Source organism: Lemur catta, chromosome 24 (genome assembly GCF_020740605.2).
Source record: "Lemur catta isolate mLemCat1 chromosome 24, mLemCat1.pri, whole genome shotgun sequence".
In the NCBI taxonomy this organism is placed as follows: Eukaryota; Metazoa; Chordata; class Mammalia; order Primates; family Lemuridae; genus Lemur; species Lemur catta.
In genome coordinates this window covers 3,071,464-3,088,894 of record NC_059151.1, presented here as the reverse complement: position 1 = coordinate 3,088,894, position 17,431 = coordinate 3,071,464, and the positions used below count along the sequence as shown (strand labels likewise).

Genomic DNA, 17,431 nt, shown 5'->3' with positions numbered 1-17,431 from the left:
GCCCCAAATCATATCCCCACTTTTTATTTTGTTTGAGAAAATGCTGTTTAGTATTTGGAAGATTCATGTGAACCTCTTGAATTATATTTAGAAACACACTGTTCCCATTTCAATCAAAAATGATTTTATACTATATACTGTAACAATAAAGAACTTCTGGTAGTTTGCTTGCAAAACCACAACCGTGTTACATTTTTTCACTTGTCCCTTCCAAAAATGATGTATCCATTTGTAGACCTTGTTAGCATTCCGATTCAAACAAAATTACAGTACATGTGAAAAGATATATATGGCACATTTAAGAAAATGTGAATGCGGAGGAATATTTGATAAAATGAATGAACTCTAATTTTTAGGTATGAAAATGATAACGTGATTATTTTTGAATAGTCCTTTTTTAAAGACATGCACACTAAAATAATTATAGCTGACATGATATGATGTCTGGGATTTGCTTCAAAATAGACGAGGGCTTGGGGAGAGGGAACAAAGTGGGTGGGAGAGAGATGAAATAAGCTTAGCCGTGAGTTAGTAATTTTTGCAGCTGGGTCCTGAGTATGTGAGTGTAGGGTCATTATCTATTCTTTCTGCTTTTGCATAGGTTTGAATTTTTTCATAATAAAAAGTTAAAAACCAATCACATGCCAAAAAAAACCTCCCAAGCCCAACTGTCATTATCTAATAACTTTGAACTCAGTGTGGACCCAAGAAGGCATCTTTCACAAGAGAAATTTGCAGTTTCAAGTCTTTTTCTTGATGATTGGGTCTGAATGTGTTAATCAATGCTGCCCTGTCATAGCCCCTGACATAAGGAAAACGCTGAAATGTGATTTTTAAATCATAAAAATGTGCCCATAGTAATAGCTCCATCTTTTGCATAATATTTAAATCAATTCATTGATTTCCAGTTGCTTGATACTCTTATTTCAGTAACAAAATAAACGATACATAGTTCAGTAAAGTTGAATCCATTTGGGTTCATTTGTGCTCCAAGTCTGAGGCCAATTAAGATCTGCCTCTTAGCTGGCGTCCGGGGGACAGGACATCCGTCTCTTTGTAAGGCTTGGTTTTTTTCTTTCTTTTCTTGTATAGTTGCCAACCACGTCCATGAAAAGAGAAATTAAGGGCAAAACACATCTATATCTTCCCTTTTTATTTTTGTATATTTGCATATGGATAAATATCAATAAAAAACCCAAAACGTCACCGAAAACAAGACTTCTTCAGTCCATATTCCCCTTCTCTCTCTTCATTTTTCTGTTCCCCTTTAACGGCAGAACCCCTCAAAGGAGTCATCTATAGGTGCTCCTTCCACTTCCTTTCCTCAGATTCTTTCTTGAAGTCACTTCGTTCTGGCTTTGGCGACCACTAGCACCCTGTTCTTGTCAAGATTGTTGATGACTTTCCCTTTGGTAAATCTAAGTGTCAGTTCTCAGTGCTCCTGTGACTGGACCGACCGTCAGCGCTGGACGTGGCTGATCACTCCACACTCCCAGATCTCTTTCCACTCCACTCGCAGATCACCGCAGTCTCCGGCTTTCCTTCCACTTCACCGGTCACTCTTTCTCAGTGTCTTTTGCTGACTTTTCCCCCCTCATATTCTTGATTTTAAAGGCTCAGGTTTCAGTCCTCGAAATCCTTCTCTTCTCCATCCATGCTCATTATCTTGGTAATATCCTTTGGTCTCAACTCAGCTCTAAATATCATACAAATGCCGATGTTCCCAAATTCAAATCCTGACGTTCCCAAATGCCGATGTTCCCAAATTCAAATCCTGATGTTCCCAAATGCAGATGTTCCCAAATTCAAACCCAGAGCAGACGTCTCCCCATCAATGTCAGACTCATATTCAGCTACTCCCTTAACAATCTCGGATGTCCAAAAGGCATCTCAAAATTAACAGGTCCAAAACTGAACAGCTGGCCTTCCCAACCACCCCAAACCCGGTTTCCCTATGGTCCACTCATCACGTGAATGGCCACTCATGACTCAGGCCAAATCCTCAAACTCATCCTCTCTCCTTTTTACAACCCACATCCAATCCTTGCACAAATCCTGTTGTTTCTACCATCAAAATGTATCTAGACTCTGTCTACCTCTCACCGGCTGCAATGTTACCACACTGATCTCTCTTCTGTATTATTCCCAAAGCCTCCCAGCTGATTTTTCTTTGCTCGTCTTTTCTGTTCAACAGTTTATTTTCCATACAGCAAAGCGGTTCCTTCAACACTTATCTCAGGCCATGCAATCTTTTGCTCAAAACTCTTCCCTAGTGTACGGGAAGTGGCCCCTGCCCCTGGGCTGTCCACACTACCCCTCTTACTTATTTCCCGCTACTCTCCCCATCCCTTGCTGTCCCCAGACACCTGGCTTCCTAACCACACCGGACATCAGGACCCCTGTCACTGCCAGGGTTCAAGCAAATGCTTTAAAGACCAAGAGTGCTGGAGAGGGTGGGGGAGACCAGATTCATTTTCCCAAACTACTCTTCAACGCCCACTAATGAGTCATGACATCAATTTAGTGTGTTGCATTGGTTTTCTAGGTCTGCTGTGTAACAAAGTACCATAAACCGGGTGTTGTGAACAACAGAAATTTATTGTCTCTCAAGCTGAGATCAAGCTGACTGCATGGTGGCCTACTTTGAGGGCTGGGAGGGAAGGACCTGCTCCAGGCCTCCCTCCTTGGCCCGCAGGTGGCTGTCTTCTCCCTACGTCTCTTCACACCATCATCCTGCTGTGCAGATCGTGCCCAGATTGCCCCTGTTTATAAGGACCACAGACATACTGGACTAGGACCCACCCTAACGACCTGATTTTGTCTTGATTACTTCTGTAAAAACACAGTCTCCAAATAAGGTCACAGTCCAAGGTACTGGGGGTTAAGATGTCAACATAGGAATTTCGGGCGGGGACACAATTCAACCCCATAGCATGTGACTTAACCAGAATTTTAACAGGATGAAATAGGACAGAATATGATAGAAAACATTAAAGGACATCATCTCTCTGTCTATGTGTGTGTGAATACCGGGTTGCAGTGAAAATGTCGTAAAGTTTCTGAAGCTGTGAGTCTGGAGCTTGAACGGAGGGAAAGTTCAAAGTAGGATTCAGAGCGGGTTTCCCTCCTGCTCAAGATGGAGAAGACGCGTCCGAGTGACTCCACCCTGTGGGCATTGGTGGCTCCAGTGACCCTGGCAGTTCACGTCCACAGGTCTGTTTGGGCTGCGTTTGCCTCCCTGACCCATGCTACTTTGTGTTTGTACTGCTTACTTTTCTTTTCCTGTGTGTTGTGTACACTTGCCTTTATTAAATTTTATTTCACTGTTTCAGGAACCTCATTGTGCTTTCTCTGCCCCCCCCAACCCCGACAATGCTTTTACTCTTACTTAAAATTCCATTTGCAGCACTAATTTATTCTAAGCCTAACTTTATGACATTAAACTGAGTTACATGATATGAACTATAGCTCAGCTTTGTTAGGGAGAAAAGACTAGTTATAAAAATACAGCTCGGTGGAAGCAGACTGTATTTCAAGTAATCATGGCATTTGTCAGGGCCAAAAATATAATCCCATCACTCTGCTTGGCGACTGTCATGGATGCTCCAGGTGAAACTTCCAGTGATGGTTCTTTGCTTATTGATAGAAGAGGCAGGACCGGTCTCAGCTGTGTGTACTTTATGCCTGAATGATGCTTCCCTTCGCTTAGAATTTAATCAAATTTATGACTTGGCATCTGTAGTGATTTGGGTGACTGTATTTTTTATGCATTTGGATCAATTGACAGGAAAATGTGTCTTTTTATATAACTGGCACTTTCTCCTAACTGTAGAAAGGAGTGCCCATTGGTGGGTGCTGCTCTGCCAGTCAGACCTCTAAAGCCAGGGTCGGGACAAAGTGACGCAAATGACAGTTCAGAGTGGGCTGCTCCAGTCACACAGGATGGATAAATCTGTTCCTTTCTAGTTAAAAAAAAAAAAAAAAAAAAGAATCCAATGCATTGTGATCAGTGTAGCGTGTAAGCTTAGTACCCAGGGTCTCTCTTCTGCAGGTAAACTGGTCAGGGTCTTTAAGAGGGAAACTATGAAATGTGTCAATTAAGTATGGAGATTAAAATCCACGATAGTGTTGGTATTTTATGTTTCATCTTCTTTCCTCTTAACTGATTTTTAGTTAGGAGTCATAATTTGCCCCCAAGAGGATATTAAGAATTTCTATCTGAAGTCACCATTATACTAAGCTCTTCAGTTGAAACTACTAATAATAGGTATTTTCCCTGAGCCACAGGTTTAAATGTGACTCCTTTGTCAGCCGTTCCGAATTTAGGACGCAGCTGTGCTTTTTAAACTGTACCGATATAATAAAAGTGAGAAATAGGAACTGTATTTTAACTTGAAGAAGAGATGGTCAGAGCCATAAGCGACTTCCAAAATACCCCCTGTAAGAATTGCAGATAAAAATGATCGCATTTTCTGCAAAGCCTGAGACATGGTGAGGCTGAAGTAGAGAAGACAGTCTTTGTCTAGCAAGCCCACGTCTCCACCCTAAAAGGATGGGAACCAAGTAGTGGACCAATAAGAAAAAGAATGCAAAGATCAGCCTCTCGTCTCTCACAGCGCTGGCCTATCCTTCGCCATCCACGAGTCACGTGACCGTCCTGGTCCCAGCCCAGGGAGACTGATGCTGGGGAAACTGCTGGAGTCACGACCATCCAGTGCCGCAAAAGCTCGTGCAGGCAACTGGGTAGCTCCACACTATTACTAACCAATTCTTGCATTTACCTCTTCTTAATTTATTCACATATGCATCTCAACAACTTTCTTGAATTTTCTCCCTCTTCCCTGAATCTTTCCATTGAGTGGATGTTTCCCATTGACCTGAGAGAAGTTTCCTTAGTCCTTTCCGCTCTCCCTAAACGTCTGTGCTTCTATATAGCTCATCTTGTCCCCGTTCCTTCAGCCCCACGGACAGGCTTACCTGTCCCCCTAATCTCATCCGCTTGGATATTTCTTATTCCATCATCCCCTCTGTCTTTAGCATCTTCAGTCTCTTCCTCTTCATTTTCTTCCTTTTGGCTTTCGACAAAAATGTACAAGAATATCCGGTCTGGGGGAAAATACACAAACACACACAAAAAATTGAAAGGGTCCAGCTTAGATTAGATTCTGTCTCATGTGCAGTGAAGCTTATTAAGGCCACTCTGTTGCTCTAATTCCATCGTTTGTGAAGACCCCTGCTGAAGCATGGTCTAAATACTGTAAAATACAACAGTAAATATTCAGTCGTTATAATCATGTCACAAAATTCTGAGAACTGATGGCAAAGGATCTGAGCATCTGAAAGGGCCAATGGTGAGTGGAGGAGCCGGGGGGGGGAACTGTGGCAGTGGAGTAATCTCTGAGTGAGATATTACTGTTTCTTAGAGTAAGCCAAACCCAGGTCTCCCAGGCCCTTTAGTCCAGAGCATTTTTCGCTTCATAGGAGGCTAAATCCAGGAGATTCCCAACCCAGGTCTGTTCTTGCTTCAATAAGTGAAATAAAGCAGGTTATCTTATTAATAATAAAAATGGGCTTAAGGATACCATATTATATGATCCATATAATCTCAACTGTTAAAGCAAAGTATAGACTAAAGATTGGAGAAAAGATAGCGAGCAAATATGCCAAAATATCAAAGTGTTTATCGCTGAACATAGAATTGTAGGTGATTCTGTGCTTTTTTAAAAAATATAATAATTCTCTGTACTTTCCAAATGTTCTGTATTGAGCAAATGTTCTGTTTTTGCTAATAAGAGAGCAAAAGGTGAAGGCCAGAATAATTCCAATAACAATGGAGATTTGCTTTATCACACTGGACTCAAATAAGGAAGCCCAAAGAGGGAGTAGGTGAGAAAGAAAGATTTAAAAGTTAAATGTTCCTTTTAGAAAGGTTTGCTACCTGACTTAAAGCAAGAACTGCCAGACCTGGACTTCACTTTATGAATTTGGCATTTCAGATACAAATTAAGCCAATATTGATCAAATAGCACTGAAATTGCATAAGGGCAGACCACCTCACTGAGGAAATAAATACAGTAACAGTATGCAACCGACCAGGGCAGCCCTGTCTTCCCTAGACAGTGAAACGTGATTCTTCACGTTCTTCCACGAGAGGGCGACAACCGTTCAGGGTTTCATAAAAAGGGATTATGAAGGCTCTGTGACCAAAGCAGCCTTGCAAATAAAAGAACTTTTTTCTCACCCAGGCATAAGGAGATGCACACAAGAGGTGGCCAAAAGTACCAACACACTCACACGCGCTCAAGTCAGGAGCAACAACTTTTAGCAGAACATAAAGAGGAACTCGTTTGCAGAGTCGTTTAACCAAGTGTTCAATAAGTATTATTTATACAGGTATAAGTTTTCCATGGCTGCTCACATCAGATACTTTTTAATCAGGTGCATCGTACTGGACAAGCACTTTGTTCTGTAAGGAAATTCTGGAAACCAACAGACATTCCTTCCAGCACTTCGATTCCGCAATGGTTCCCGTATTTCAGAGTGAACCTCAAAGTAAGCGGGTTCCCCAGAAGCAAATGGTTCTCTGCAAAAAACACTTTGGGGGGGGGGAGGAATTGTTTTCATTTTCAAATGAAAAGAGATTTTCATTTGCATCTTTATATATATATATATTTTGGTGGTGTGTGTTTTGCTAAAGTTCAAGGCCAGTTTTCTCTCTAGTAGGTTATTGGTGTTTTCTCACATTTGCTCTCATGCTTGAACTCAGATTTTGGTATTGCAGATATTTCTGGATTTTAGTATTTTCCATCTTCTTGGACCTTCCAGAATCCTCTTTTCCAGTGCACTTAACCCCCAGGATAGGTCTGGTATGTGTTCTGTGACTGTTCTGCAGAGGTGCAATGCTGTCTCTAAAGATCCCTGAGGGAGGTTCTGCCTGAGGTTGGAGATCTTTTCGGTTCTAGGACAGGAGGTGAGGCTGTCTATACCCCCCGCTTCCCCACTTGTTGGTGCTGGCCCCCACCGGGAGAGCGACTAACACAGGCTCCTACAATGCTCTTTGCCAAAGGGCATTTGTTGGCCTCTCTCTACTTCAATCCTTCCCAAATCATCTCCTTAATTCTCAGTCAGCAGAAGTGGCAGTCACGGTCCAGTTTCCACTCCACAGTGTCTATAGGAAGCCAAGAGAGAGGGACACCATTCTCCCTCCGTCCTGACTGTCCTTCTCCAAGACTGAGTTGGTCCAAGCATGGGGACATTCTTCCTTCTTCCTTGTATTTCTACGTAGCAGCCAGCTCCATCCCTTTTACAACATTTACTTACACCCAGCTGTCCTCTGGGTTCAGCCCAAAGAGGCCCCAATCGTCCGGTGAAGTGGAGTTATTAATATTAAAGAAGTCATCCGGACAATTCAAAAAGCACATTATAGAGAGATTTTTGGCCTGAAATACACCCATAATGTCCTCCATCCCCTCTCCCCTCCCTCCCTTTTTGCGAGTATAGAAATTGACTTTCTGCAGCTACACTTGAGTGTCCCGACATTTGACATTACTATATTTGGGGAAGAACCGTTATCATCCCTTCCCGACCGCTGAATGTAAGTAGTTTTAGCTGAGGTTTCATTTGCATTCCTCCCCTGAGTCGCCTTGAATTTCGTGGCTGTTCCTTTAACGTAAAACAGAAGTATTCAAACGCGCTTGGCAGTTCTGAGCCAAGGGTTAAAGGGAGGGTAGGAAGGTCAAGTGGATGGCGCAGGTTCCCTATAACAGTAGGAGCAGGCTAAAAACACCGCCCAGAAAACAGGCGGCTGTGGGTTGTCTAGCCTCAAAGTCGAGGGTGCGCATTGCCTTCCTCACCCCTACCCTTTCAGCCCTTTTTGCAACCTCAGAATTTGCGAAATCGCTTTCATTTATTTTTCAATTAAAATGCAAATCATTTGCTTTCCATCCCCCCATATATATAAATGTATATATACTGTGTAGAGATGCGTGGGGAGCGCTGTGACCACGGGTTACACGGTCCACTCTTGGGGGGTGCTTGAAACAGTCCGGCTTTATTAGGTCGTGCGCAGGAAGAGTTTGTCCCCACGGGAAAGCGAGTCTCCAGGGCATTTGAACGCAGCGTCTCAGGCCGCCCCGGCCAGAAACAGGCCTCCCGCATCCGCATCAGCTTGGCCGGGACTCGTCCCGAGAATGGACTTAACCCCGCAGTTAGAGCCCAGGGCAGAGCGATCTCTCCCGGCCAATGACAGGGGTGACCCCTCTCTCTGAGGTCGCTCCCTCGTTCTCCCCGTTCCGGCTGGGGACAGACAGCAGATCCACGACAACCAGCACCTGGCAGGAGGCACCGGGCTTGCTCCCCGCGCGCGTCGGGGACACACGCTGCCCCGTGCGGGATCCAGGCACCGAGGGTTCACCCCCAAGGGATTAAGGTACATAGACCCAGAATTTTTACTGTCATAATTAAACACAGGGCTGCTATTTTAATTTGGGGATGTGAATGATACATACAAGCGAAGGATGGATACTTCTTTACACCCAAGTTTTGCAACTAGTTACCGACGGCAGTTAACCTGAGTTGAGTTGAAAATCTCTCTCTCTCCCCTCTCTCGTTTTTGTGTGTCTCTCTTTAACACTCCGGCCCCAATACCAGACGCTACGTTCACAACAGGAAAACGTTCAACTCTTTTCTCTGGTCCCAATATTTACATGACATAGAGGCGGGGGTGCTTTGTGAAATCGGAGTCTTTGGGGATGATTGGCCCCCTTTCCTCCCGATTCCTACCTAGTCCTTGAGAACGCAGCGTCCTGGAGGATGTGAGCGGGTCGCTGGAGGGCCAGGCGCAGGGTCTAGAAGGACAGCTGTGAGCCACCGCCGGGATGGAGTGTCCAGGGGAGAAAAAGTTTCGTTTGTAACGAAGCACGAGGCACAGGGGCCCCGGGTTCAGTGCCAGGGTCGGGCTACACCCCCCACCATCCTCCCCAAACCTCCGGACCGAGGCGGAAGCGCGCTGGGGTTCCGATGGCAGCACTGGATCCCGGCAAAAATCATGCAGACAGTCTCCACATTGGCTGTCTTCTGCGGCGACAGTCCTGGCCGACTCCTTAGCATAATTCAGGTTGACGGAGGACTTCATCTTCCCCCAGGCCAGATTCTAAAATCTATGAAATGATGGATTTAATCCAGTCTTAAAGTCAATGACAACGTGGAGAAGGAGAAGGAGGATCAAAGAACATCACTTTTATCTCAGAGGAGAATAAAAGTGCCAAAAGATAAACACCCCTCCCCCTGAATCTCAAACTCAGGCTCAAACTGACACCCTTAAAAAACTAGTGCTTTGGAAACGAAGGTTATCCAAGTGGATTAAGCCCTCGGGTCTTTTCGTGCTTGGACCCAAATGAGCACTTTGGCACTCATAGACAAACTCCATCCATCGGTGGTGCCGCTCAAGTTTCCTTTTGGAGCCATTTATTGCATTTTTTTTTCTGTTTTCTGCGCGTCAGATTTGGACTTAATGATCTCATTCAAATTGCCGTAGTGACCAAATTGTAATACCTCCCAAGGGTGTATTACTTTAACATCTTGACTTCTCCAAATTGTCCGAGGGTTTTCCTTCCTCCTGGCGAGCACAGTTCGGCCCTGCCAGAACTTAAAGACAGGCCAGAGATGGAAGAGAGAGAGAGAGAGAGAGAGAGAGAATGAGAATAAAGACAACCACTGTTCAACTTCTAAACCCTAAACATCCCACTACCACAGCCCAGAACCCAGGACACGTCCCCCTCCGGCGACAACCCTGGCATTGAGAGCAGGGGCCAGAGTTCTGAAGAGGATTTTCAAAACCTTGTGTTCCCCAGAGGGTACCCAGACACTTCTGTATCTGAAATCTCTGCCTGAATTTTGGTGCTTCTTCCACCAAGTAAACCCAAAACAAATAACAACAATAATCAAAAGGGAGAGAAGTTAAAAAAAAAAAATCTCACTGCTGTCATAGCTAAGCAATCAGATGACGGATACATATTCCCATGAAGCTGATTCGGTTCCCAGCGATTGAGTAAACCCATAAATGATGACGACCCCGGCAGGGGTGTGTGTGTGGGGGGGACCAAGGCACGAAAACAAAAGTGCAGGAGAAAGAACCGAGGAGGAGAGTGGGAGGGGGAGAGACGGAAGGGACGACGACCCTTCGGCCTACAAGGGGATTAGGGACATCTATAGGCTTAAGTTGCAACAAATTAATTTACACAATTCTGGGAGAGCCCAGATGGCCTCTCATTAATCCCTTCGAAAGCGGGAGCCGGGTCCGGGCCGCACGGCCGCCTGCTCCGCCGGCTCCACCGCGCCGGGGACCGGGCTCGGCCCGAGGTGAGAGCTGGTGGGGGACGGGCAGGGTGACGCGAACGGCCGAGGGGGGCAGCACGGGAAGACTGCGAACTGCTTTTCCATAAAAGGGCTGGGTTTTCATTCTTCTTCCCTTTAAAAAGTAATACCCTCTTCGCCTCTGCTTCCCCCTCCCGCTTCTCATTTTATCGAACACAATTAATCGCGGCCGCCGCGGGCCCCTCCGGGGAACCGCGCCGCTCGCCAGGCCCCGCCCCTTCTGGGCCCCGCCCCCAGGAGGACGGAGGCGGAGGGAGGAGGCGGGGACTAGGCGGGCGCGGCCTACGCCTCGCCATCTCAGCCAATCAGAGGGCGCGGCGCTCCCGAGTGGGCGTGCCCCAGCGGCGGCGCGAGGCTCGAGGCTGCGCGCTATTGGAGGCGGTGGTCACGCCCCCGGCCGGCGCCCCGCGCCTTGGCCCCGCCCCGCCCGGCCGCCCCCGAGTGACGTCCCTCGAAGTTCTGGTTTCGGCCCCCGCGTCCCCCTCCCTGCGTCCCCCGCTGAGGAGGGGCCGCGGGGACGCGAGCGTTTTATTACCTGTGAGAGCTGCGTCCGGCGGTCGGGCCCGCGGGGAGCGAGGAGAGGAGACGGCGGAGGAGCCGCGGACACGGTCAGTTCGGCCCGAGGACGCGACTCGGGCGAGCGGAGCCCGCGGAGCCGCGGGGACGATGGGGCAGAGCGGACCCGAAGGCGGACAGTGAGCGGCGGGGACGCGGGGGTGGGGCGGCTCGCGGGGCGGACGCACGAGCGGAGCCGGAACTGAGCCGTCAGGCTGTCCCCTCGCAGCCGTTGCTGCTCCGTGTCCCCCCTTTCCCTTCCCAGCCTGCGACCCGGGCGCCCCGCGGCCGGAGGGGGCAGGTCGCGCGCCGAGCCCGGGGCCCGCGGGGACCGCGTCCGGGTGGCGGAACCGAGCCCGCGTGCCGCGAGCCTCCCCGGGGACGGCCAGCCGGCCCCGCCCTCCGGCACCGAGCGGACACTCGGCGACTCCCAACTTCGCCGCGGAAACTCTGGGGCCGGCCCGGCTCGGTCCGCCCGTTTCCCGCGGGGCGGGGATGAGCAGCGGCGCGCTCTGAGCAGCGAGGAGGAGTGAGGACGAGGGAAGAGCCGGGATCCCACCCAGGACTCGGGGCGGGAGGCCAGCCGGACCCCCGCGGACGCCCCTCCGCTGTGCGCGCCGCCGCCTCCCGCGCGCGGGTGTGGACGCTTCTGCTGCGCGGCTCTGAGCGCGACCCGCGGCGGCTGCGGTCCCGGCCCGGGTGGCAGGTCGCCTCCGGCCGCGCCGGGCCACTCCCCGCTCGCGCCCTCGGCGCTGCCGGCTCCTCCGGGCCCCGCCGGGGGCTCCAGCCCGCGCCCTCGCTGCGCGGCTGCGGGCGCCGGGCCGGCCGTGGGATGCTGGCGGTGGGGGCGATGGAGGGCACCCGGCAGAGCGCGTTCCTGCTCAGCAGCCCGCCCCTGGCCGCCCTGCACAGCATGGCCGAGATGAAGACCCCGCTGTACCCCGCCGCCTACCCGCCTCTGCCGGCCGGGCCGCCCTCCTCCTCGTCCTCGTCGTCGTCCTCGTCGTCGCCCTCCCCGCCTCTGGGTGCCCACAACCCGGGCGGCCTGAAGCCCCCGGCCGCGGGGGGGCTCTCGTCCCTGGGCAGCCCCCCGCAGCAGCTCTCGGCCGCCACCCCCGCACGGCATCAACGACATCCTGAGCCGGCCCTCCATGCCCGTGGCCGCGGGGGCCGCGCTGCCCTCCGCCTCGCCCTCCGGGTCCTCCTCCTCCTCCTCCTCGTCCGCCTCTGCCTCCTCCGCCTCTGCCGCCGCCGCCGCTGCAGCCGCGGCCGCGGCCGCCGCCTCGTCCCCGGCGGGGCTGCTGGCCGGCCTGCCCCGCTTCAGCAGCCTGAGCCCGCCGCCGCCGCCGCCCGGCCTCTACTTCAGCCCCAGCGCCGCGGCCGTGGCCGCCGTGGGCCGGTACCCCAAGCCGCTGGCCGAGCTGCCCGGCCGGACGCCCATCTTCTGGCCCGGAGTGATGCAGAGCCCGCCCTGGAGGGACGCGCGCCTGGCCTGCAGCCCCCGTGAGTACGGCCGCCGCGACCCGGGGCGCCTGCCCGTTGCGCCTGCCCTGCCCGCTCTCGGGTCGCGACCCCGGTGTGCTTGCCCGGCGGGCCACCCTCTGGCCGCCCCAGGGCTTTGGCAGCGCGGGAATCGCACGATTTAGGTCGGGCCGGGGCGTCCATGGAGGGATTCTCGCGTTCTGGAGCTTGTGTGGCTGCATCCAGGCACCTCCCTCCCGCTAAGTCGTGTGCGTGCGTCCGTGTGGACCCCAACTGCCACGGGGACGCGCGTCTCGTCTGCGGCCCGGACCGCAGGCCCGGCCTGGGTTGGAGAGATGGGGAGGGGAGGAAAGGCCGGTGCACCCCAGCTTTCCCCGCGGCTGCGTTCCGTCTGGGGCCCCCCTCTGCCTGCCCCGCTGCCTGTCTTCGAACTGGGGAGGACCCGCGGCCGCGAGCCCTCCACCGCCCGGAGCGGAGTGCGTGTATTTGCATGCAGGTCTCCGCCCGAGGCGTCCCCACCTCACCTCTCCGTCCTTGTCGCCCACGGAAGACAGGCCGACGGCCCCTAGAGGAGGGCGAGCGCCCGGGCGCTTCGGGCTGCCCCCCTCCGCCAAGCCCGCGCTTTCCCGCCCGCCTCGACCCCGGGGGGCCGGGACACGTTGGGTCCAGGAACATTTAGCGGCATCCTGGACTCCAACATCCTAACACAAGAAGGAGCCTGGGGGTGGGGGACGGGAAGGGGTGGGAAGAGAAGTGAAGGGACACGGACCGGATGAAATGCAACGTCCCGCAGAGACCTTGCTCAAGGCAAACTGAGTCGCCCCAAGATCGCGCTGGTCGGGGTAGCGGGCCACCTGGTCGGGGTAGCGGGCTACCGCGCCGCGGAGGCTCCCGGCCTTCCAGGTGGGGTTTCGGGCCCAGCCTGGGATCTTTTTCTCGCTCAGTTCTTTGCTTTTGACTAAGTCCCCGAAGTTTTTCCAAGTCTCTGGACCTCCCTTCTTGCGGCTGAGCCGCAGAAGTTGCGGGAGCCTAGAGGAGGCTCCGTTGGGAAGCCCGGGCTGCAGGGCAGCGGGGGCTGGCGGGGTGTCAGGGAGACGCTATTGTATCGGTTCTGGTGGCCGCGTAGGGGCCAACAAAGGCTGCGCCCCCTTCCCCTCCCCCCTGGGCCGCAGCGGAGTTAGACTTGGGGCGATTTAGCTCTCTTGTGTGCAAAAACAAGGAGCCCTTTGTTGCGGGGACACAGGTTAGAGAAGCGGGGGGTGCGATGGGAGGGGGACCTAGTTATCCTCCTGCGACGGTGCTGGGGCCGAGGGGCGCCGACTAGATTAGGGGGCGAGAGTGGCCTTTTCCCGGCGCTCCTTGATAGAACGGGGCCTCGAGATCCGGCCGGGACACTTCAGCCGTAGCCTCCCCAGCTGTTGGACGTCGGTGCTGAGCAGAAGGTGTTCACTCCTGCTGCCAACACGCCGGCTTTTGAAAGCACAGGTGGACGTGCAAAGGCTCAGGGACGCGCGCCGTGGAGCTGGAAGCGCCACTGCGCTTCTGGTGTCTGCCACGGCCCCAGCTTGCTTTTCCCGCAAAACATTGTTTCTCCAGTTCTGTTTTTGTGCCCTCAGTGGAGCTGGCTGCTTGTAACCGATTGTTTTCCCCCTTCCCGCATTGTGTATTGGTTCTCGCAGATCAAGGATCCATTCTGTTGGACAAAGACGGGAAGAGAAAACACACGAGACCCACGTTCTCCGGCCAGCAGATCTTCGCCCTGGAGAAGACTTTCGAGCAAACTAAATACCTGGCGGGGCCCGAGAGGGCTCGCTTGGCCTATTCGCTGGGGATGACGGAGAGTCAGGTCAAGGTGAGTGCAACTTGCAAACCTCCAGGGATAAGCCTGGAGCCTGGCGGGTGTGCGCACAGGGACTCGGACACACAGCCCCCCAAACCAACAAACAGACGGGGCGGGGGTGCGGTCCGAGGAGCCTGGGGAGAAGTTGAGAGCAGTGAAGGGGCGTGGGGGTTACAAAGGCGCCGGGGTCTCGAAGGCGGGCAAACCGTTGATGAACAAAAGGGATCAAGCCCCCGCCTTTGAAATTAGGTTAATCTAGATAGCAGCATGTGCTGGGGGAACTCGCCATTATTGCAGAATAAAAGCATTACCGAAATATCAGCCCGGAGAATAGATCACGCCAGTTAGATAGCTTCTATATAGTCTATTTGTAGAGATAGTCAGGATTTTGTTTATCAATTCAGGCTCCAGTAGTTATATAATTTACTAATGCACATCATCATTATAGAGCTACTGTATTCACTTGCAAGTTTTTTTTTTTAAATAAATACACAGGATCTAACCACTTACCAAAGATGAGCATGCTTTTAGTCTGGCTGAACGCAATCACTTTGGAATAGTAATTTTCCAAATGAATTGACAAGATTATTACCATATTAGGATTGAATTCTGTTTAAAATAAATTTACCAACAGATTGAAGATATTGTACTGTTCGTGACAAGAATGTATAATTAAAATGTCATTTTACTTATAATTGAGTTGTACAGTAAATTTCCAGGGGATCAAATGTTAGAAATCTTCCCCTGAAAAATAAAGGGATCGAGTCAGCTGGGTCAATTCAACCTGATGGTTTCCTGTATTTCCAGTATTCTCATTTGTCCCTCTTATTCAATTTATTGTATTTGTTTCTTTGGAGTATAAGTGTGTTTTCATTAGTTATATTGTTGCTCCTTAAATTAAGTAGGAATAACATTAACCATGCCTGCTGGTTAGAGAGTATCTCCCCCTGGACAAGCATCACAAAATATATTTCAGCAGTGATTTTGTACGTGGCCATTAGAGTACCATCACCGTTAAAATTATTTTTGCAGTGGGGTGGTACAGAGCCTACCACGGTAATCTGGAGGTCTTCATTTGTCATTGTAAATATGTCTGCATGGCTAGCAGTGAATTACTGTAGCTGTATAAAGAAAATCAAAATCACTTTCTTAACAATTCGGATTCTGTAGATAAAATACATAATGGATGAGAAGCATAAAGAGAAGATAGTTCAGTATCTTTGGGAAATTGGTTGCTTATTGCTGATGCTGTAGGTTAAAATATGTGTATCAAACACAGTGTCAAACAGCACGAATAGGCATAAAAATATTTGTGTATAAAGTGAATGTCTTGGGAAGGAACAATATTAAAATGATAGGCATGCTAGTATGGGAAAATAATGTAATTGGCAAATTTTCACTTTTAAAAAACAACCAGTGATAATTCTAACCTTCACTTTACTTTGGTTTTATGAAAAACAATAAAGGGAGGGAGAGAGAGCGTGAAAGAGCTCACTTTAGCCAAACCACTGTGATGATTTTGACTGAGATATTAAGTATTGTCATTCATTTATGTTGGTTATTATGGTTGATTTGGTATTTGGATTTTAGCAGATTTTTTTTTAAAGCTCTGCATCATACATTGTAATTATAAATGGGAAGGAGATTGTTCACCTACCATGTTTGTGTGTATCCAGATCTGAGATAACTGATGCAAATGTCCCAAAGTGGAAAGAATGGAAGTAATTGGGGTGAATACAGTGTGTGCCTTTTCCCAGAAATCACACTGAAAAGCAAGTAGCTTCAGGGTGTTTAAAATTCTTTAATCTAAGAAAGTACGTAAGGCATCAAATCACAGCCACTATAGGGTGACTTTATAAAGGGGGAAAAGTTTTCCACCCCCAACTGGCAAGTGGGAAAGCGAACTCATTTTTTAGGGCAACTCATTTTAAGTTTCCAAGTTTTGTTTTTCCTCTTCTGAGAAATCCCTCCCGGACAACCTCAATACGCTGGTGTTCCTTGCTATTGCCATGGCAACGGCAGTCAGTTTGCTGGCGTCTGTCACTCGAGGAACCTGGGGCGATGGAGGCTGACATCGGCGACCGAGACAAGGGGGGTCTCCGCGGGAGGGTGGCAGCCCCTGGGGGCGGGGGGCCCACGGGAGCCCCTCGAGTCGCGCACGTGGCCTCGCGGCCTCGCTTCGCCCGCGTCCAATCCCGCCCGCCCTCGTCTCCCCTCTTGTCCCCTTTCTCGGCCCCCAGGTCTGGTTCCAGAACCGGCGGACCAAGTGGAGGAAGAAGCACGCGGCCGAGATGGCCACGGCCAAGAAGAAGCAGGACTCCGAGACCGAGCGGCTCAAGGGGGCCTCGGAGAACGAGGAGGAGGACGACGACTACAACAAGCCTCTGGACCCCAACTCGGACGACGAGAAAATCACGCAGCTGCTGAAGAAGCACAAGCCGGGCGGCGGCGGCGGCCTCCTGCTGCACGCGGCGGAGGCGGAGGGCTCGTCCTGAGCGCGGCGACCCCCGCGCGCCCCCCGCGCCCCGCGCCCCGCACCCCGCGCCCCCCGCACTTGGCCGCCGCGGGGACCTTTGCTATTTTCCGAGATGTACATATCTATTTTTTTAACCTTGGAGCTGTGGGGAGGAGGCGCGGGAGGGGGACTTGGGGGGTGATAAGAAGGCAAAGGACCGCGCGATGCACCGCATAAACAACGCAGCCGCGACCCGCAGCCGGGCGACCGTCCCGGCCCCAGGCGGGGCCCCCAGTCCGGTCCCCATCGGCGGGCAGCGGCCTCGCGCGGGGTCCTCTTGCCCCCACTCGCCCCGCCTTTGCCCCCGCAGGCGGCCGGGGAGGGGGCGCACCCGGGGCGCGGGGACCGCCGCAGACCGGAACAGGGACGTTTCTGCCCCCGCACGCTGCTGTGCCGACTAAAGTAACCTGTTGAAGGCTCTTTGTAAATAAATCGTGAGTTACACTGACTAGAAGTTACTTTATTGTGAATATTTAAAATGTAAAATGCTTTTTGGAATTTCGTATACAAACAGGGACCTTCTTCTTCCTTCTACCGCACCCCTCTCCGCAGCTGTTCACACCACGCCTTCCCCTTTTATTTTCCACCGAATTTGAGAGGCATAGACTACAAGGTTATCACCGTCCCCCGACCCCCTCCTCTCACCCCTCGGCCCCGGTCGGATT

General features: G+C 51.4%; 1 protein-coding gene across 1 annotated transcript; it reads left to right on the top strand.

Annotated features, from left to right (window-relative positions):
- Positions 1-11,761: 11,761 nt before the first annotated feature.
- On the top strand, positions 11,762-16,746 carry NKX6-1 (NK6 homeobox 1). The gene is given in 4 exon segments (XM_045536699.1): positions 11,762-12,043; positions 12,045-12,432; positions 14,091-14,263; positions 16,492-16,746. Coding segments are annotated over 4 exon segments (1,098 nt in total).
- The last annotated feature ends 685 nt before the right edge of the window (positions 16,747-17,431 follow it).